The following is a 22,875-nucleotide window of genomic DNA, read 5'->3' on the forward strand; positions in this document are numbered from 1 at the left end:
TTCCATATTTTCTTGATTTTAATATTTATAATGCGATATAAAAGTGGTGCAAAGCCATCCTTATTAGGAAATGAAGTGTACCCGTCCTGGGACGGGTATTTTTCTAGTTGATTATAAAATGAAAATTACTTTGTAAACAAACTTTGTTATTTTTGAACAAAAGAGCCACCTGGCAATCCGTTTTGAGAATTAGGGTTTTGCAATGTCCATTGACCCAAGAAAAATGTCTCTTGTTCACTCGCTCTATTTGGCACAACCTCCAGATTCTTGAAATAGAATCCATGTACCTCATCATACTTACGTGCTTTCACAAGACTAAGTTTTTTTTTTTGTTTTTTGTTTTTTCGTCACGACCAAAGGTTTCTCATGTTGCCATGCTAAGAAATCAATAACTTATTTCTGGTACAAAAAAATAATAACGTCTTCTAACTTGGTTTATGTTCATAAAAAAAAAAAAACTTTTACCATCTTTCTCATAATAGTTCCATATTTTCTAAATATGTGTGTGTGTGCGTGCGCGCACGCACGCGCACACACACTTTCTAGGGAAAATCCATTACTTAAAAGATGCAAAGTATGAAACACTCAAGTTAACGACATGTACTAAAAACTTCTAACATTTATTTTATTAAGGTTTTACCGAAAGCTATCAGGAATAGTAATAATCTAATACAAAGAATTTTAAGTCAGACCTAAATAGCAATTCATCTTATATCGATACTTAATTTTGACTAAGCTATTTTTCATGTTTTCTTTTCACTGTGTTACTGACACTAAAGTATTTTATTTTGTTTCATTACAAAATATTTTTATGTATTAATTGTACCAACCTGTTTCTTTTTAATTCAATAACTTTTCATTATGCTTAAAATTGTTCATTTTGATAAAAGGGTTAATTTTCATACTCATTTAGGTTGGTTGGTTGGTTGTTTTTGTTTTACGGCATATCAACCCTTTTCGGGTTATTTAATGCCGAATCCAAAGATTTTGAAGAAAATTTTTTAATAGAATATATTTGTTGTTTTCAAGTCGGTTTCTATTTAACCCATAGTTGGAACCCTAACAGGTACTACCACTCCAGGTCAGAGTGGACCTGGGAGCAATGGTAATTAAAGGGTGGCTCCACACTCCCCAAAGCCCACAAGCTGGGGTCTCACCACTGGATATAGTTTAAGGTCATATCCAGGACCCCATTGAGAGACTTTTACCCTCTGCAGGGGGGCAGTCGGTGTATTCTAATGCCCCACCGACAGGGTCGCATACTCATTTAAACAAATTAAATGAAATATTTATAAAACAAACTGAATTGAAAAAAAAAAGAAAAAGGGACGGGTTGCTTGTTCAGAAAAATGAAAATAAACTAGAATAAACTCCAATAAGAAACTATGTTCATGAAATGTGTACTATTTTGTAATATTTTCTATTCTAATGATAAACTGTATGTTTATGAAATGCTACTTTGTTAAACATTTTCAAATATAGGGTGGGACAGAAATAACTTTTTTTTTTGGGGGGGGGGAGGTTTAAATTGCTATTACTCTGCCTTATGTTATACGAAATGCATCAAATAGGTACATTTTTTTTTTTTTTTTTTTTTTTGTAAAGACATGCCATTTTATAATGAATTATTTTGTTTCAGATAAAAATTTTAAGTGTGGACAATTAGACAAAAGGTTTTTTTGCTTACAAGAGACAAGAGCTACCTGAAAAGTAACGTTTAGGAACGTGTTTATCAGAAAAAGCCATGTAACATTGAAGAATTAAAGGAAAAGATTTGTCTTCTAATTGCAGAAATAGACAGAGACCTGTTGCAGGGAGTCCATGCAAAATTTCATAAATGCATTTATACCTTCATGACTGAAAATGGGCATCATGTGAAGGATATATTTCACACTTGACTTTATAAAATGGCAAACCTTTTTTGAATAAATTGACAAAAAAATTCTCATTCTCAATAAAATCTTATATTTTATGATTTAAAAAAAAAAAAAAATAAAGAAAAACACATTTATTTCTGCCCCACTCTGTATTTATTTTATTTTACCTATTTTTCTGAAATAAAAACGTCTATAGACAGTAACACCAGCTTAAGTAATCATCGACAAAAACGATTTCTGAAAGCATATGCTAAGTTGATGCAGACAAGAGACTCAAACCGACAAGTGTTGGATGAATACAATAAGGACTGGTAAGTTACCAAAACTCTTCAATATTGGCACAGGAATACAGAAGAAGATCTAAGATTTTCTCTCCAAATTTTATTTCAAAAGAAGAATTTTGTACGGGAGCTTGTATAAATATTTTCACAAGTGGCAACGAAAACTTTCATAGAAATATCTTTGTGTGGAACAAAAAGATGCCATGTTGTTGAAAGAACGTCTGCCACTTCTTAAAAGAGCTCTAATGCAAAGTGTCCAGATTGGAGATGGGGGGAGCCGGAGTAGAGTAGAGAGTCAACAATTTTTGCCAGAATCAGAATTGGGTTTTATTCTTTTTAAAGCTGAATCCAGACTGAGATTTTTTTTTTTTTTTTTTCAAACGATTTTCTACCTCAAGTTACGAATTGGCTTCTTTTGCAGATTACCAAGTTGGTTTCCTTTTCGCCAACTTTTTACTGTTGGTCGAGACAAGTATCATTTGACTAGGAGAGTAAGATTACTTTATTCTGCACAAGTTTAAAACAAGAAATAAAAGGAGAAGGGGTTTAATTTCTCAAAATTCTATAAAGGAATTTGGAAAACATTTCATAAGTAAAATATAAGGAAATGAAAAGACATGGCCAGAGACAGGTTAGTTTGGAAGCTGTCAGGGTATACCAGCATGTAAAACAATTTTTCATTTTAATCATGTTGAAAAAAAAAAAAAAAAAAATGGATATGTTTCTTTTGATTCTCTATTTTAATATTGATTTTATTTGGTAATAATTTACCATGGCAGCTTCCATCATTTATATAGATATGAATAGATTAGAAAGTACTTGAGATGAAACCTGACCGCTGAATCTCATTAAATAACATCATATTCTCTAGAGTATCAAGTAGGCTAAATCAGTCGAATTTTTAATATTTGATCAAGTAGGTCACAGGTCAACCTAACCAGATGCTCTTAATTTGAACTTATCAATACTATTTTCATACACCTGTTTTTTCAACATTTTAAAAAAGTCAAATTATTTTGCTCTATTCTCGGTTGAATATCAGAAGTAATTTATTGAACCAGAAAAAAAAATTTTTTTAAAAGCATTAAAACTATTAAAAAGCTTTCGAACTATCCAGAAAGCTATTTGATAGAGAAAATAGTCAAATGAAATACAATTGAAAGCAAGAGAGAATTATAAGTATGATGCTTAAAGCAATTATTAAAAAAAAAACCTTCAAGTACTTGAAAAAAATATATTTAAAAAAAATGGTAGTTTTAACAGTCCAAGTGCTAAGATATACGTTGCTATATGGAAGCTGCAATCAATATTACCTTAAAGACATTCTTCACATACTAAACTAACAATTTAACTTGCAATTTTCAATTTAATGTCATCAAATAAAATTTTTGTTTTATATATATATATATATATATATATATATATAAATAAAACAAAATTTTTTAAGTAATGGATTTTCGCTAGAAAGTGTGTATGCGTACACACACACACACATATTTAGAAAATTGTGAACTATTATGAGAAAGATGGTAAAAGTTTTGTTTTTTTTATTTGAACATAAACCAAGTTAGAAGACGTTATCAATGACCATCCCTCTTGAAGAAGCCCGCATAAATCGGGCGAAACGTTGAGTATCCAGGTCCTTCCACCTCCATTTTATTTCATATATATAAAAAGAAGCTTTTTAGGCTTACAAGAAAAAAGGTAAAATCCTTATAAATAATTATGAACAAGCTAATGGTTACTATTGCTGAAAGTACACATGGGTATTTTTTTTTTTGTTTTGTTTTTTTGTTAAATATGCTGCCTAATCATTAGAGGCTCTGCTGCACTACTAAAAATATCAAGATAAATTTGGTTTAAGATACCTCAACCATGTTCAGCATACCATACACATAAGCATCTGTCTTAAAAAGAAAAAAATTTTTTTTAAACTCTTTAATAAACTATATATATATGCATATATATTTTTTAGTAATCCAGGTATGTTTATGTTCATTGGATAAAAATCCAACGAATTCTTAATGTGTTTAGATCTAAGTACTCAGTAATAAATAGGAGTTTATTAGGTATATATACTTTTTCATTTATACAAATGTTATTTGATGACATGTTTCAATCAGAGCTATGAAACAGCTACATCACTTCAGCCGAACCTTTCTTGCCAACTACAGAAGTTAACAGGTGTACCAAGATACACACACAACTTGAATACCGACTGGGGAGAACTAGAATGCCTACTAGACACTCCTCGAGTGTCTAAGGTTTCTCTGTATAGGGTTTTGTCAGGACTAGCTCGCATGAAGGTATTTTTTGGTACAAGTAAACCCTGACGGAATATCAAAAAAAAAAAAAAAAAAAAAAAATCACAGAATATTCGCGGCCCAGATAAGATCTCCTTGGTATGGCTAACCCACACTGGCCTATGAGGAATGGTGCAGGTTTTTCTCATGTTACCTCACATAACAGCACAAAGCTGGATACTCCAGACTAACTATATTCTTCTTCTAGAATCCAGTAAGACGAAGCAACCAAAAAGAGATACTATAACATTTTAAAATGATCTATTAGGGAGAAAGAAATAATGTTAACTTCTTTACTAACTCGATTTTGCGAGATAAAGAACTTTAATGGAACACGAATATCTATGCATCTCATATAGAGATCAAGTGTTAGCCCGTGAAGAGTGTCCTTTGCTTTCTGAGAATTTCGATTGAAGTAAAATGAAACAAAGAGAAAAAATATAAGTTTTGGCACAGGTTACCCCCCCCCACACACACACATAATTGCACTCATGGAATCGTTAGTAAAATTCACAAACCTTTCTGCAATCATATCTGGTTAGGAATAAACTTCACTCTATATCCGACTTGCCCACCAAGTTTCAGTTATGAATGTCCAACAGTCTTTGTTTTATTACCATTCAGTTGTATGCGCACTCAGATACAATAACAAGATCGTCACTAATTCTGATGGACCCCTCTTTTAGCATTGTCCTGACTTTTGCTCTGATTGTCCTTTTCAGTTTAGGAAAGATCTGGGGATTGCTTTAATAGGCATTATCTTTGAGATGAACAAAGATGAAAATCTGAAGGATTAAGATCTGGTAAGTATGGTGCCCATTCAGAATCTGACCACTTCAACTGCTATCATTAGGTGGTCCATTGAAAATAGATTTTTTTTTTTTTTTTTGCAACTGTAGACAAAGATTGAATAACAGTCATTTTCTAAGAATGCATATCTTTTAGAATTTTATTTTGTTTAAAAATACAATGTTAAAAACGTTTGATATTTAGAGTACAAAATATAAATCCGACAAAGACAATGAGAACAATATGATCATAAACTATCTGTTTCAAAAAAACATACATCATTTTTAGGTCAATGACAAGAGAATACTCTTTTCATTATTTTGACTCTTGAGTATATATATATCAGTTAATATCTTATGTTTTTAGATAAAGTGATATGGTTCTCAATTGTCTAACTGTGTCAGATATATACTTGAGAGTCAAAACAATAAGAATATTCTATTGTCATAGCCATAATCATTATAATTAAAAAAACATTTTTTTTTTTATATTTGTCTCATACAAGGCATATAGCCATTAAAGCATAAAGTGCTATTGTGATAAGAGCCAAATTTATGGAGGAGACAAGGGCAGACAGTTTAGGTAAGGAATTGGACAGCAAAAGGTTTGTTCACATTACATTTGTGGTTTGATACTGTTGAAGAGAGGAGGAATTCCAAAGAAAAGAACCTATTAGAATAGAAAGTCTTTGGTCAAAAAAGTTAGTTCTCTCGATATGTCAATACTATGTGTTCAACTTGCGTAAGGATCTTCATTGTTTAAACATGGTAGTTATTTAAGATAGTGGTTCCATAATTCTATAAGCTATGCTTTGTTAGCCATTATCACAATGGAAACGTCCACAAAGGAATGTTCCGTTAACACTTGAAAATTGCTGTGGTCAATTCCAAATAGAAACAAACTAATCTCTTTGTTAGTGAACAACAGAAAGGCAAGATGTTGCTAACTTTATTTCGATTTCAATTTGTCAGCAATTTAGAAAATAATTTTTTTTTTTTTTTTTTCTTTTTTGTCTCCGATCAACGAATACAAATTTTTCTTTTCACTTTCGGTCTACATCACATGTATTTTTATTCATAGAATTATTATTAAGAAATAAAATGAACTTACCATGCTAACAAGCAATCAGAAAATGTTTCGAAAGAAGTAAAGAGAGCGAAAACAATCCAGTACATCATCCATTTTACCTGGGAAAAAAAATAAAAAAATAAATAAATAAATAAAGATATAAAATAAGTATTCATGCTAAGAATTTTTTGTTTTGACTATTACTATTATCTTATGTGATTTCTTTAAAAATGACATTTTGTGGTTTAATGAAAATCGCTCCAGAAAAAGCATGAACCAAGAAAAAAAATTGCTTGAAGGTAAAAAACTAACCAATCTTAAGTGTAAGATGGATAGACTTTTTTTTCTTACCCATCACTACAGGATAAAATAAGTGAAACCAAAGTTACAAGGTTGTTAAAAGTAAACCCATTGTCCATTTTCTACTTTCCGAGGAAAATTACAAATGAAAAAAAAAAAAAAAAAAATTAAAGTTTTAAGACTACTCAATTCTGCCGGTATTGATGCACTAATATGAAACTGGATATTATATATATATATATATATATATATAGATATAACTGATCCGTTTGGGTTATCTATTATCATAGTATTTCACTCCATCTTGAGATATATCATTGGATAGTGTCCGTTGCGTTACCTATTCAGACTCATGTTAGATTGTTAGAATCAGAAGTTTGAAAAAAATATATATATAAATAAAAAAAATAATATATGTATATATCATTAATAAAAAAGAAAGTTTGAAAAAAAAAAAATGAAATAAAAAATTAGTCTCTTTCTGCTCTTGAAATAAGAAAATAAATCTTCAGCTACAAGTTAAAATATTACTACTCTAATGATATACACTTTTATTCATAATGTCCCATCCCCACAATGTTGCATCACTGTGCCTGTTTTATAAGTCCTTTAATGGAATGTACTCTGGCAAACACATAACACTTGTGCCCCCCTCGACATAAATACCCCCAACTAACCAAACAACAAAAATTCCCCCTCCCCTTTCACTGTAGAGGTCCCTAGATGCCAGAAAGCCTTTTACTCTAACAGTTTCTTCCCTTGAACTGCTAGACTTTAGAATTCCTTCTGTTTCCTTCTTGTCCTAACAGGCTGAAATTTAAATGTAATGTGAGCAGACATTTCATTTCTCAACTAGTTTCATAGTGCCCCTGTCGACATAATCCAAAATAGTAGCCACTTATGTACAAGTGACTATATGTCTTGTTTAGGGGTGAATAAAAAAAAAAATAAAAAAAATTAATAAGTGCCGACTGTAAATGAATGTAAAATTTTAAAGAGTTTAAATAACTTGTATAAAAGTTATATAAATGTAATTGCACTATATATCAACCAATTTTATAATTCTTTACCAAAACGTATCTGACCATAATGAGCAAATGAGGCAATCAGGTTTTCTCTTACAAAAGTGAAATTAATGAACTCTGTAGGAATTATGTAAATAATTAAATACAATATTGAAACTAAGATCTGATCACAAATACAGTTTATATATTCATCATTCACTTAATTATAAAGATTTGGTGATAAGAAGAGTAAGTGCTCTTCAACACATACAAAGTAGCATTCCACTTGAGAAAGTGTTACACTTCTCTTGAAACATGAATATCAACTGAAAATATTTCGGACACAATGCAAATTTATAATTAACAACTTGTAAGTAAAATTATTTAAGAGAATTCCTCTCTTAGTAACATAGGAATGCCCTCTTTTGAAGAGAGTCTTCCTCCTGGCTCCAAATTGCCTTGAGTTCAGTAGAAAACACTGACAGATGGGGTTGATCAATAGTTATATGACTACAAAACTTGACCAAACTGTGAGTGTAGATAAGCGAACCATACAATCTAACACTGCCTTATTTGCCATCTGTCCAACCAATGCAGTTTGCAGAGCACAATAAAGTAATACCTTGAGATACGAATGCACTAAAATGCAAATTTTTTTTTAGACGTGATTTAAAAATCGTGCGACACCAAATAATTAAAAAGTGAAAAGCCAAAAATAAAAAAGTAAAGCACACAAAAAATACAAAATGCAAAGCAAGAAAAAAATATGTGTGTATCGTAGGCTATGGTGTCTCGGGCCCTTTCTCTCTCTGCCTCCTCCCAGCTTACCTTTGTTGGCCACTCATCCCTGTTTTCATAGTAAGTTGGTTACAATTTTATTCTTTACTTTATCTTTATGTTACATTAAGACTTAAATATGAAACATTTAGTAAGTTCATTCAATGTTTTTAATTGCGTATAATCTTTCCCCTTTTTAGTTACCATATCGTGTATGGATGCATGATAGCTTTGCTTTTCTCTCCCTCCTTGCACGCATTGCATATGCTAACACTTGCCTAGGCGGTGAATACAACTATTTTTTTTTGTTTGTTTTTGTTAACATGAATTATCATATATCAATTTCTGCGTCATTACTGTTGTATTTATCTTTTAGTTATTGTGGAGCATAATTTGAGCTTGTTTAGGGTAAAATTATTACCCTGAGAACGGATTAATTATTTCTTTTAATTCAAATGAGAATAATTATTTTGAAGTGCGATTTTTTGAAGATACATCATAGAACGAATTAAATTTGTATCTCAAGGTATTGTTGTAATTATAGTAATGCAAAAGACCGTATAAGAGAATGGAAAACTGCCGTACGATCACAAGCTTTAAAGACATGCAAAGCAAAATTTAAGATGATAAAAAAAGAGAAAGTTGCTAAATATATTTTAAAGAAATAGGTTTTAGAAAACGGTTTTCTTTTCCAATTTTATCATTCAAATAAATAAAAATCAATTTAAACTAATTTTGAAAAACAAATGGTATGCCATAGAACACATAACTTGCCAAGGACACAGTCAACCCAGAATCAAAAATTAGCTACACAATTATTACAGAAGAAAAAAAAAAAAAAAATTTGGATTATCAGAAAGCTACACCTATTTTTTTTTTTTTTTTCCTTATTCGATTTTGTAGGCATAGAAGCTGTAGCTACAGACCATATGACGTTCGTTAACATCTTTAATAAAAGTGGCGCTATAGATCAAACGGGATTTGAACAAAACACGGAACCATCAATCCATATCAGTGTGCCCGTTATTAATTGGAAATGGAAAAAAATAAAATTAATATCTCGGCTAAAAATTATCATCTGAGTGGTTAAATATAAGCAGAATTTTTTCCTCAGGAAATTCATTTTAGGGGTTTGGGGCAGAATTACATTATTTGAGCATATTAGGTGGGGTGGGGTGGGGGGATAACCGTTTTAATGGGAACTAGTCCAAAAATATCATCGAAATCGTTGTGCTTGTTAGAAGCAAAATTTAATTCCCTTACTGATGAAAAGCTAAATGTAAAAGCATAAAAGTTTAAGGATTATCTCTTTATTGAGGATGCTTTCATCGTTTTTTTTTTAGCCCAGACTAAAACAGGATTTCTACAATTATGGCAAGAGAGTGGCCTAATTTCTATGATCCTTTATGATCTTAAAAAAAAAAAAAAAAAAAAAAAGATTTAATAAGCAATTCAAAAGACTGCCAAATTTGTGGACATTTTGGAAATTCATTTTGAACTTTGCAAAGGGCAGGGATCAAAGAGCCCGTTCCATGCCACCCTTATGTACTACAAATGCCACACTTAACAATTATGGATCGAGATAAGGAGTTAAAAATAATGTACATTTAACTATAGATTTTAAAAAAGACCAGAAAAAGAATAATTTTTCTTTGATTATTATTACTTCCAGAAGCTAACAAAATAAATTCATACTTCATGATAAAACTAATAAGACATAGAAGAGAACTTTTCAGCAGTGTTTGTTTTCCAGTATATATTAGACTGATCCAAAACGTGTTTACATGAGTTTGAAACAGACGTGCGTGTAAGGAAGGAGAATAAATTAGTTCCTATCTGATGTCCGGCAATAGCATATCAATTTATCAGGCAGATAGAAGAATATTGTTACTATAAATGGAACGGTGTTTAGTCAACAAACAAATTTTCAATCAAAAATGCTGTCTTACCAGTCCAGACTCACTACAGCAAATATATATAGAAAGAAATAGAGGTAGAGAGAGAGAGAGAGAGAGAGAGAGAGAGAGAGAGAGAGAGAGGGAGAGAGAGATGGAGATATAGAGGTAGAGAGATGGAGATATAGAGGTAGAGAGATGGAGATATAGAGGTAGAGAGATGGAGATATAGAGGTAGAGAGATGGAGATATAGAGGTAGAGAGATGGAGATATAGAGGTAGAGAGATGGAGATATAGAGGTAGATATATATATATATATATATATATATATATATATATATAGAGAGAGAGAGAGAGAGAGAGAGAAATAGAGGTAGAGAGAGAGATATAGAGAAATAGAGGTAGATATATATATATATATAGATAGAGAGAGAGAGAGAGAGAGAGAGAAATAGAGGTAGATATATATATATATATATAGAGAGAGAGAGAAATAGGGGTAGAGAGAGAGAGAGAGAGAGATATAGAGAGAGAAATAGAATTAGAGAGAGAGATATATATATAGAGAGAGAAATAGAGTTAGAGAGAGAGAGAAAGATATATACAGAGAAATAGAGTTAGAGAGAGAGAGAAAGATATATACAGAGAAATAGAGGTAGAGAGAGAGATATATATAGAGAAATAGAGGTAGAGAGAGAGAGATAGAGAAATAGAGGTAGAGAGAGAGAGAGATATATATAGAGAAATAGATGTAGAGAGAGAGAGATATAGAGAAATAGAGGTAGAGAGAGAGATATAGAGAAATAGAGAGAGAGAGATAGAGAAATAGAGGTAGAGAGAGAGAGATAGAGAAATAGAGGTAGAGAGAGAAATAAAGGTAGAGAGAGGGAGAGAAATAAAGGTAGAGAGAGAGAGAAATAAAGGTAGAGAGAGAGAGAAATAAAGGTAGAGAGAGAGAGAAATAAAGGTAGAGAGAGAGAGAGAAATAAAGGTAGAGAGAGAGAGAGAAATAAAGGTAGAGAGAGAGAGAGAGAAATAGAGGTAGAGAGAGAGAGAGAGAGAGAGAAATAGAGGTAGAGAGAGAGAGAGAAATAGAGGTAGAGAGAGAGAGAGAGAGAAATAGAGGTAGAGAGAGAGAGAGAGAGAGAAATAGAGGTAGAGAGAGAGAGAGAAATAGAGGTAGAGAGAGAGAGAAATAGAGGTAGAGAGAGAGAGAGAAATAGAGGTAGAGAGAGAGAGAGAAATAGAGGTAGGTAGAGAGAGAGAGAGAGAGAAATAGAGGTAGAGAGAGAGAGAGAGAGAGAAATAGAGGTAGAGAGAGAGAGAGAGAGAAATAGAGGTAGAGAGAGAGAGAGAGAAATAGAGGTAGAGAGAGAGAGAGAGAGAAATAGAGGTAGAGAGAGAGAGAGAAATAGAGGTAGAGAGAGAGAGAGAGAGAGAGAGAAATAGAGGTAGAGAAATATGTAGAGAGAGAGACATATGTAGAGAGAGAGAGACATATGTAGAGAGAGAGAGACATATGTAGAGAGAGAGAGAGAGAGAGAGACATATATAGAGAGAAAAACCACTTGAATGCTTATAGAAATGGATTATGTCATATGTTGTCTAAACTTAGAAGGGAATAATTTTGAATACACATTACTAATAATACTTCCATTCGTTCATACTGAAATCAATTTCCATTCTTGTATTTAAATAATGCTTTCTAAATAAACAGAAAACTACATTCCAGACATGCATGCCTTAATTTCAATGTTTCTACAAAATTTGAACCGAACCATCTTTATCAAACTAAACCTAAAATAAAATTTAGTTTAGGTAAAAGTTTGCATCAAATTCTGTAGAAGTATCGTAATCTATATATTAATAGGATAGCTTGTGTATTATTTATTTTGTGTCACGCTTACATTTGAATGATTGTCGTTTAATTGTTATGGACCTCCATTTCTTGTAATAAATAATTTTACCAAGAATTCCTCATAAGTTGTGGTTTCGATTTCGATTATAGCTGAAGGAACTCGTGTTATATTTTTTTTCATAAGTTTTGGTTTCAGTTCAAGCTGATGCAACCAAATCATATGGATATATATATATATATTTATATTTTGAAATCGTAACTTTATAATATATAAAAATCAATAGAACATAAACTATATACAAAATCTGCAAGAATTAAAATATACCGGACTACCCGTGACCCGTTTGGTCACTATGTTATATTAGCTATGGAATTAATGTATGAGCGTGACACTTGTGACGTAAAGAAAAGAGTTTTTTGTGACATAATAGAAACATTTCTATGAAAATACATTAAAATGAAAAAAGAATATAGATAGATTTCTACGAGTCGTTCTGTTTATAATTTTTTCTTTTTGAAAAAAAAAAAAAGAACAAACAAAAAACTTACCACCATTGAATTATAAGTGGTTTGTCATACTTATAGGTAAATCTGCACTGAACAGATACTATAATACTTAAAGTTAAATTCAAATTTTGATATATCTTAATTTAAACGTGGAGAAAAAAAAAAAAAAAAAAAAAAAAAAAACAATTGGGACGCCGAAAACGTACACAGTAAAACAATACGTTTTATTATCGTGTTGATTATTTATTTGTAACGCAAATGAAAAAAAAACATCTTTTCGAGATTATTTATGTTGGTAGTGTAGAATAAAATGTATGAATGTTTTTTAAGAAAGGTGTATTAAAAAATGGAGAATAAATTTTAAAAAAAAAGGAAGGCTGTGGGTAAATCGCCGTTGTAAAATGCTTTTACGGTCGTCAACGGGTTACAGTAGATTTATTTGTAAGAAAATTGCGTTAAAATAACTTGAACATAATATGGAAATGAACGATGTAAAAAAAAAAATGCAAAAAGTATTAACAATTGTTTATTTGGATAATTTAAACTCGGAAAAAAAAACAAAACAATTGGGACGCTGAAAACATACACAGTAAAACAATACGGTTTATTGTCGCGTTTATTATTTGTTTATGTACACGTGTGCAACCGGAAGTTGTAAACAGGATGTTGGGTTACAACACCCGTTACAAGGTCATTTGAGATTGATAATTATATAGCTTTAAGCATACTTTACGATCGGGCTACGCCGGGCGTCCCTGTCAGCTTAAGTACTTTCGCAGTTTTAACAAAAGAGCTACATTATTGAGCGTCCCCATTTATTATGCTGAACATCTACAGAATGCCAACGTCAAGATATTACATATGAATGGGTCCCCTGTAGAATTTCCACGAGTCCCGCTAGTTTTGATTATTTTAACTACTATTCTCATTTTTGGTGTTTATTTTCACAATGACCAAAAGAAGGCCGTAGTTACATTGAAACGTGAATGAGAATAATGTCTGAATAATCCAAATAAATAATCCTTGTCTCAGAAGTGCTGAAACACAAACTCGAGTATGTGTTTGTTTTATGGCATTATCAACGGTTTCCTTTATTTAATGCCAAATTCAGTAATTAGAAATGTTTTTAGGTTTCAAATTCTTTATATTTTCAAATATTTATTCATGGCGTTTGTTTTAAGCAATTATTCACAATGTAAATGTATGATTGGATAAAATTTCATGCTTAACTCTAGTAGACAGATTCTATTTAACACGTAGATTTGAATGATAATTACGAAAACAATATTTGTTGCTAATCAGCAGGAACTCTCAGGAATGTCCTTGCATAAATAAGGAACGTTGTGTACCCAATGTTACCATTTATACTCTTTTCTTTCTATGATTTTAAAATTATAAATAAAACTAGCAGGGTGACCCGACGTTGCCTGGGATTGAATGATGATCAACGAATATTTCACACTCCCATATTTTTATTGTCATTGAAATCTGTGAAATCGGCCATTTTTCAATCAAATCGATTGATTGCCTGCTCTAATTTGAGGGCCCATCATGATGCAATGGCGAAAAAGCTTCACATGCCTCTTACAACAACTAAGTTCACAATATACTATAGTCTATATTGCACTTTACAGAACCTACTGTTGATTTTATAAAATTATTTTTTTATATATAATTAAAAGTTTAAAATGAAAAAGTCAAGTATCATGGTTCAATTGTGATCTAAACAAACATTCATTTCAATTGCGCCCCTGTCATATCAAAGAACCTACTGTTTTTATATGTCAGACCTTTCGGCTTGTGTGGTAATATAACTTCTCAAATGCACTTTTGATGTTAAGCTATGTTAGATGTTAACTCTGATAAAATCCGCCTGTTCTTTTTTCCATCAGATTATTTCAATTATCGAAGACACTGATACAAAACCTATCTCAGAACACTGCCAGACACAAAGTACCTTTGTGTGAAATTCCATAAAAATTGACCCAGCCGTTTTCGAGTCCATAGGAAACACACACAAAGTTCCTTTTATATAATAGTAGAAATAAAGAAGAATATCTTTGCTGTTCATGATATACTCTGAAAACAAAGACCCGAGAATATTATTTTAAAAACTCCTAATACAAAATTAATACTATGATTGGATTCAGCATAATATTTTACTTGAGAAAGGTGTTATTTGTTTTGGTTTTTTAATTGCATCCACTGACAGAGTTGCTACCAATCTAGTATTTGAGAGAGAGAGAGAGAGAGAGAGAGAGAGAGAGAGAGAGAGTCTCTTAACCCTCCAGGGTGGGGGTGGGGGAGACTATTATTCCATGCAGTATGTCTTGGACGAAAATAACCTGGTAGTGCTCACCCTTTTCCAAACTTCAGAGCAGATAGCACATGGTCTTGCCAAATGATCACTCATTTTTGCGTTGAATCTCGGTGATCTAAGAGAAATTAGTGCGTTAACATAATCATGCCATATATAAAGCTAGTATAGATTTGTTCATTTCCAACATTAAGAACTAATTTATTAAAAGAGTAGAAAATTCTGTTTGTAGAGGGGGCCTCCCAAAGAATGGAATCGTTACTAACATCCAATCTTTTGTGCAATCCAGACATATTTGGTACAAATAAAATTTAGTCTATATCTGACTAGTCTGTAAAGTCTCAGTTTTTGTTTTATCACCAGTCAATGATGATAACGCACTTGGATATGACATGTAAAATTGTCAATAACAGACATTTTTCTCCCTTGGCACTGTCCTGATTTTATCTGTGATAGCCTGGGTGCCCGGAGATGGGTGTTGAGCAAAAAAAGTGGTAGTAGGTAAGCAGGCTCGAACCTGTACTGCGAAGGAGGAAAATAACGTGGGGGGGAAAAAAAAAAGTGACGTCTTTGCTGTTGTGCCCACCACCAAACTGGAAGTGATGTCACCTCTGTCAAAAGTTTTAGGCAGACATACAAACATACATTTAAATAGACAGATGAGATTTATATTATAGACGGCTTTTTTTTTTTTAATTCAGGGGATTCTTTTCATAGATCTGAGATAACCCTACCAATAATAATTGGATGAGGGGGAAGGGGGAAGGTCTTGTGAGTATAAAACCCATTCAGGATCAAACCTATTAATGAAGCAATCACCAAAGTGCCCCCCTCCCCCCACATATCATTGAATAGTGATAAAACAGAATTATTCATGGCTGAAACTTGGCAGATAAATGAGGTATAAATAGATTTATTTATACTAAAAATATTAAGATAGCAGAAAGGATTACGAATTTCATTAACAATTCCATGGATGGCTCCTTTTTTTCTGAGGAAGAGGGAAGCACTATGTAGAAATTGTCTAATATACAGACAATACTTTTTCTCGACAGTTTATCTTAAATTCTTTTACAAATAAGTATTTTTATTTGACTTATTTTTTTAATGAACCTCATGTATTCACTTTTGTAGTTTTAGTTATTTATATAAAAAAAAATGTCTTAATTAAATAAATTAAACTGGTTATATTTTCTAGTTTATACCTAAAGCAGCTTCTATATTTGTAATGCTATCTCCTACAGTTTAGAAAAAAAAACATCTGACTGCTTCAAATATCAATCAACATCACTTAATAATTTAACTCAATTTTTTTCTAAATCATAGTTTTCCTATTTTTAAGAAGTTCAACTAATTTCAATCACTACATTTATTACTCACATTTTGTAATATCTTACTGCGAGTCTATCAAAAAAAAAAGAAAAAAAATGTCTATTTGCAAAGAAACTAAGCAATTTTTTTAAAATTTTTTTTTATTTATTTATTTAGATTTTCACTTTTCTTTAAAAGTACAAATCCGGTCTTTGTAACTCATCAGTGCTCACTTACCAACTGAATAATAGGATTGCATCAAAAACAAAGTAATCAAACACATTCTCTGCACTCTATTCAATTGTACGACATTATGCAAGCTCTTTCTTCCTTTCAATCTGTAAGGATTATTATTTCTTCTGTTGCTGCTTCCGTATTCTTTCTCATTAAAATGCCACATGCAGCATTTAATTATTCTTGTGGAAAATCGTGTGCATATTTTTATTCATTTTTTTTTTTTTTTTACAGACTCATTAAAAGCATAATACTCAAATGGAAGAGACCATGTGAATCACCTTGCAGAAAGTCAAAGCATCTGTTCACTATTTTTGAAGCGTTTAGAGAATCACTAACGGAATCAACAAATAGTTCACTAGAATTTACATATGACTACCCTAGGTGCCCGGCGTTGCCCAGGTGTTTCTAAGTGTGTGTTGAGCAAAAAAAAAAAAAAAAGTGGTAATAGGTAGGCAGGCTCGAACCCATGACGTGAAGGCGGAAAAGAAAGTGAAAGAAAATCCGACGTCTTACCACTACTCCATGACGCGACCGGAAATCTAAAGCGCTCAAATTAAACGTAGTCAATCAAAAAGATGACTTGCAGAAATGGTGTTGCTTTTAAACCTCCCATGAAGGTCATTTTTAATGTGGGGGGAAAAGCAGCTCCCCCCCCCCAAAAAAAAAGGAGGGCACTCTGATAGCATCCAAACAAATAGTAATTGTCTCAGTATGAAGGGTTTTCCCTACATTGACCAAGGACCAATTACAGAACAAATACTACCCGGGCAAAGGCCAGGCGTTAGCTTTCGAATAGTTTCGCTTTATTTATACGAAAAAGACAAACAGCCGACACAACGGCAAGGTGGGAATTTTGCTGAGATATTACGATCTGGGAAGTATGCGAAAACTTCCCGCAGAATCTAACATGCTAGAACGCGCACCCAAAAAGCCTTTCGTGGACATACACAAACGCTCGCGCCCATTTTACCTTTTATCTGATAGATTAAAAGGTGCAGACATCATATTAAAAATATCAACGTGCTAACTTCAGTGGCTTAAAAATATGGAGAATGTTAAAACAGAAAAAATATTTTTTCAATAACTTTCTTTGCAAAAATAATATTTGTTTCTTTCTATGAAACATTATTGCAGGATTGCTTACCTGCAAATTATGACAGTCACATTCAAATGCAGTGATAAATTGTCATAAACCGTTTTCATAAATGATCAAATATTATTCATTCCATTCATTATGTTAAATCCTCCCATAATAATATTTATCATTTATCCGACAATCTATCCATCTCATTAACCCTTATTCTTGGGTAGCTTTTAACTGTGCTACTAAGACTATAATTTACCCATTGCTTAAAACTTCTACCTGGTCATAGCTGACATAAGAGCTAGCTACCCACCATCACCACCACCATGTAGGTTCTGCTTAAAATGCTGTCAAATTTCCCAAGTCCGAAACATCATTTCCAAAACTCAACGAGCTGTATCTAAAGGTTGGAAAGTTACATCCGCCGAAACGTGAGAATAACACTCAAGATGAAAACAATAGTTTGAATAATCCAAATTATTAATCCTCATTTAAAAAATTTGGAAAAAAAGAACGTTTCTATTTTTTTTTTTATTTGGTTAATATCTGAAACATTAAAAAAAAAAAAAAAAAATTTACAATGAATATAAGTGTTTTTGTTTTTTTTTTAAATAAAATTTAAAAGAAATCCATTTTCGATAACAGAATCAAATAAAATTTAAATCCTCCACTGAAATCAAACGCTAAATAACCAAATACTCTAGAATGTTATTGTAAAAGTGTTAGTACACAAATTTTCAGTGATCAATGTCACAGCTTATATACTAAAAACAACGATTAGTCTTCTGAATAGTAGCAAGTAAGTAGATCAATCCGGATTATGTTATATTGTTATTTGCTAAGATTTATTAAGTTTTATATGAAATGAGATCAATTTGAAATTTTTATAAAAGCAAACATAACCTTCAGAATTTAATGTCCCCCTCCCCCAATATATAAAGTTCAAGATATTTAGCCTTTGAAGAGAATTAAAATGTTGCACAGGATGAATATTAAAGTGAACTTCAAAGACATTTAGACACTTTGAAAACCTTAAATACAAAATATAAACATTTTTAAAGAATAGAAAATATACCCATCCATCTTGTAAAAAAAATAAAAAATAAAAAATAAAAAAAAGTAAAACAACCAAAACATTAGAGACGGTGACTTAATAACCTGTAACTCCCTCCCTCGTCTCCATCATCTGAATGATAGCGTGCTTACATATAGCATAGAAGGTGTGCTCAAGTCATCGCATTGATATATTTGTGCAGGTACATTACAAGGCTATTTGTTGGGTGTGACTAAATAGAATTTACGTCCATCTTTCTGAATCTTAAAGACTAGCAGAGATCTGATCTCAGACGAAGATGAAATCTGAACAGTCCAGAGATGTGTGCAGAACAGGAGACTTTGTTGGTATGGCCATATTGAAAGCATTGATGAAAGTTCTTGAGTTACAGCTCAAGTAGTAAGGTGAGTTGGCAAGGAAAACATGGTAGGAGGTAATTAGGATGGATCTGAGAGAAAGAATAGAAAAAAACCTGTTAGTTTGAAAATCAATTTTTAAAACCCACCCAACACGTGCCAGTATATAACAGATGTTAAGCTAGTCGTTTTGTAAGGAAGGGTCTTTTCAATTAAAGCAAGGCTCACAGGTTTTATGATGTTGTATATTAACCCCCACCACGCAATGAAACCAGCTTATCATTGGAGACTCACCTCAGTGCAATTTCAAGATATTCCTTTTAATCAATTACAACCGAATATGGCACTAATCAAGATCGTTGATTCTCTTAGCAAATTGAATATTTTGGCGGCAAGAATGACGAGCAGAGAACTTTATGGAAGATAAGCGATATATATATTTTTTTAGGTCTCAAAACAGATGATAAAGATATTTTGTTTTAAGAAACCACTTCACATGGTCTAAAAGCACACAAACATCCAAGCATATGCAAAATAGAGATAAATAAAGAGGAAATTAGCTCTTACAATCCACTCAGATTTGAAAATGTCATCCACTCACAGAAGTCTTCCAACGTAAAACTCAATTTGAATTCTTTCAATATAGGAAACAGAAATATCAATATTGCTATACGATAAAAGAAACAGAAAAGATGTTTACTATTCTTTTCTACTTTTCAGATGACTGTTTGATGAAGATTGATGTTCCTAATAATCATTCCAAAGAATGAACTCACCATCTTCGTTTAATTACTCTGTCCCACCTGCTAATTAAAAAGAAACCCATAAAAGCCTCTAATAATTTTTCACAAAGAAACTATTCATTTTCCTCTATAAATGTGTGATAGACAATTTCACACGTTAGTGACCAGTGTATTGCTTTATAAAGTCACTAATAAAATGGATGGCCCATTCAAATTTTTTTTAATGCATTTTGTCATCCATAAAAATGTTTATAGAAATCAGGCTGGCAGGGTCAAAAAACATAAGGTTAGACTCCAATTCCTAGAATTCAAAAATATCCGACACATTATTTTAAAGTTTACCAGTATTCAAACAGTTAATTTTTTAGAGATTCAAAAATCCAACTCAGACTAAATTTATTGCAACTTTGATTCAGACTCCTTACAAAAGCATCAACTTTGCAACTCTGATAGATAGAAAGCCGACATTTGGTAGAAATGTTCTATGTTCAGTGGTGTGGATGCCCATAGACTTCCAACCCACATACAAACATAATCAACTTTATAAAGTAGATTTTGCAACAAGAATATTACATACACATATATTATATGAAACTATCAGGACCTGTATCCTGGCGTTACTCAGGAAAACTGAGGAAATGAAGAATTTCAACCACCAGAAATAAATTGACTGGAAAAACTGGAAAGACTCTTTTCACCAAAAATGTCAATTTTCTATTCATGATTATATATATATATATATATATATATATATATATATTAAGTAATGTGATTTATAATTTAAAAGTTTTAAAATTTTTAAAATTTAAAAATCAAAACTTAATTAAATTAAAAATCAGTTTCACAAGAAGGAACAACAACAAAGTCAATTATCTGTACGATCGTTTCGGAAATCCGTGCTTTTTATTTGTGGTATACATGAAGTCACGTAGAATAATTATACATAGTTTTTTTGGTAAGCACGGTCTCCTCATCAGCAAATTTAGGAGGATTTCTATTGAATTGAAAAGACACCAAAAATAAACCTAGCATTAAAAGTAAGGCAGATGAATCTGAAAAATTGAAGTAAAAGGTTTGGATATAAAATTTATAAGAAAATTAATAAGGAAATTGGTATAGGTTAGAGATAGAAATGAGTAGAAAAAATATATATATTTTTGAATTTACATAATAAATTTGATTTAAAAATATATATATATATATAATTACCTTTTGGTTTTCATTTTTTTGAAATCAGGAACTGTATTTAAAGTAGTCATTTAGATGTTTGCTATAGCTTTTTATTTTATTGAATGATGAATTTTAAAAGGGCGACGCTCGTGCAGTAAATTGTTTCCGTTAGCGTATTTTGATTTAGAGACGCCACAGTTAATATCTATAGAGAGAGAGTTTTTTTTTTTTTTTTTTTTTTTTTTTTTGCAAGTTTTTAAGGGGAGATAATTGTCATGGCTTTATTTATTATTTGATTTACGAGTCTAAGGGCGGTAATTGGTTTAACTTAATTTATTAAAAAAAAAAAAAAAAAAAAAAAAAAAAAATCTATTTTTACTAATGAGTAATTTTTAATGATTTAAGGTGGTTTATATTTATTAAATTTAAACCAACGTTTATGATTACACGATAGAAGCTCGTGTCTTGAATTTACTAGTTTGGTTGTGCTTTTTATATCTTCATATTTTAAAATTTTTACGGTTTCTTTTGTACATAATGTACAAAATTTATAATAACATATAATATGGCAATGTCTTCCCGTATACGAGTTAAGAAAAATAACCAGGAGACAAAAAAAGATAAAACCAAACTACAAATATTAGATAATAATATAAATAAACAACAAACTAAAACCCGCAAACGTAAGAATAGACACAAGGAGATCCTATGGTTCAACCCCCCGTATTCCAAAAACCTAGAAACAAACATAGCTAGAGAATTTTTTAAAATATTAGATAAGAACTTTAAAGCCCCCCATAGATATAATAAGATTTTCAATAAGAACACAATTAAAGTCTCTTACTCTACTATGCCTAACCTTCATCAGAAAATAATTAGCTCTAATAATAATAAAATTAATAAACTACAAAATGCAACTATACAAAATACATCGGACTGTAACTGTAGAAGAAAAAATAAATGTCCCCTACAAGGCTCATGTAAAATTAAAAATGTTATCTATAGCTGCACAGTATCAAAAACTCCAAATATACAAGAACCTATCAACAGCCATAACTCAACTACCGAATTAAATAATAACACCAACTTAAATCAATCTACCGATCAATTATTAACCAACCCACCACATTATAATCCAACAATAGACCTAACGGAAAATAATCATAATAATCAAGAGGTAATATATATTGGTTCCACATCTGGCCCAATAAAACATAGAATTTCAACGCACAAACATTCTTTTAAAAATAACTCTCTATCAAACCAAACTACTCTATCCAACTATATTTGGCAACTAAAAAATAGCAATATTTCTTTCAACTTAAAATGGCAAATAATTGAGACTTGCAAATCATATAAACCAGGAGATAAATTTTGTACATTATGTACAAAAGAAACCGTAAAAATTTTAAAATATGAAGATATAAAAAGCACAACCAAACTAGTAAATTCAAGACACGAGCTTCTATCGTGTAATCATAAACGTTGGTTTAAATTTAATAAATATAAACCACCTTAAATCATTAAAAATTACTCATTAGTAAAAATAGATTTTTTTTTTTTTTTTTTTTTTTTTTTTTTTTTTTTTAATAAATTAAGTTAAACCAATTACCGCCCTTAGACTCGTAAATCAAATAATAAATAAAGCCATGACAATTATCTCCCCTTAAAAACTTGCAAAAAAAAAAAAAAAAAAAAAAAAAAAAAAAAAAACTCTCTCTCTATAGATATTAACTGTGGCGTCTCTAAATCAAAATACGCTAACGGAAACAATTTACTGCACGAGCGTCGCCCTTTTAAAATTCATCATTCAATAAAATAAAAAGCTATAGCAAACATCTAAATGACTACTTTAAATACAGTTCCTGATTTCAAAAAAATGAAAACCAAAAGGTAATTATATATATATATATATTTTTAAATCAAATTTATTATGTAAATTC

At 31.2% G+C, this 22,875-nt stretch overlaps 1 protein-coding gene across 9 annotated transcripts in view; it reads right to left on the reverse strand.

The window, feature by feature from the left end:
• LOC145245928 (receptor expression-enhancing protein 1-like) overlaps positions 1-22,875 on the reverse strand; it is a 251,661-nt gene that overhangs the window by 124,288 nt on the left and 104,498 nt on the right. For all 9 annotated transcript variants that reach the window (XR_013863050.1, XR_013863049.1, XM_080107673.1 and 6 more), the window contains exon 3: positions 6,361-6,437. Coding sequence is in view for 7 of the 9 variants with exons in the window: in XM_080107673.1 (XP_079963799.1) it covers positions 6,361-6,437 (77 nt within the window). In the remaining 2 variants the exon portion in view is untranslated. The remainder of the gene's footprint in view (positions 1-6,360; positions 6,438-22,875) is intronic.

This window comes from Euprymna scolopes, chromosome 23, assembly GCF_053919585.1.
Source record: "Euprymna scolopes isolate OS-2025 chromosome 23, ASM5391958v1, whole genome shotgun sequence".
In the NCBI taxonomy this organism is placed as follows: Eukaryota; Metazoa; Mollusca; class Cephalopoda; order Sepiida; family Sepiolidae; genus Euprymna; species Euprymna scolopes.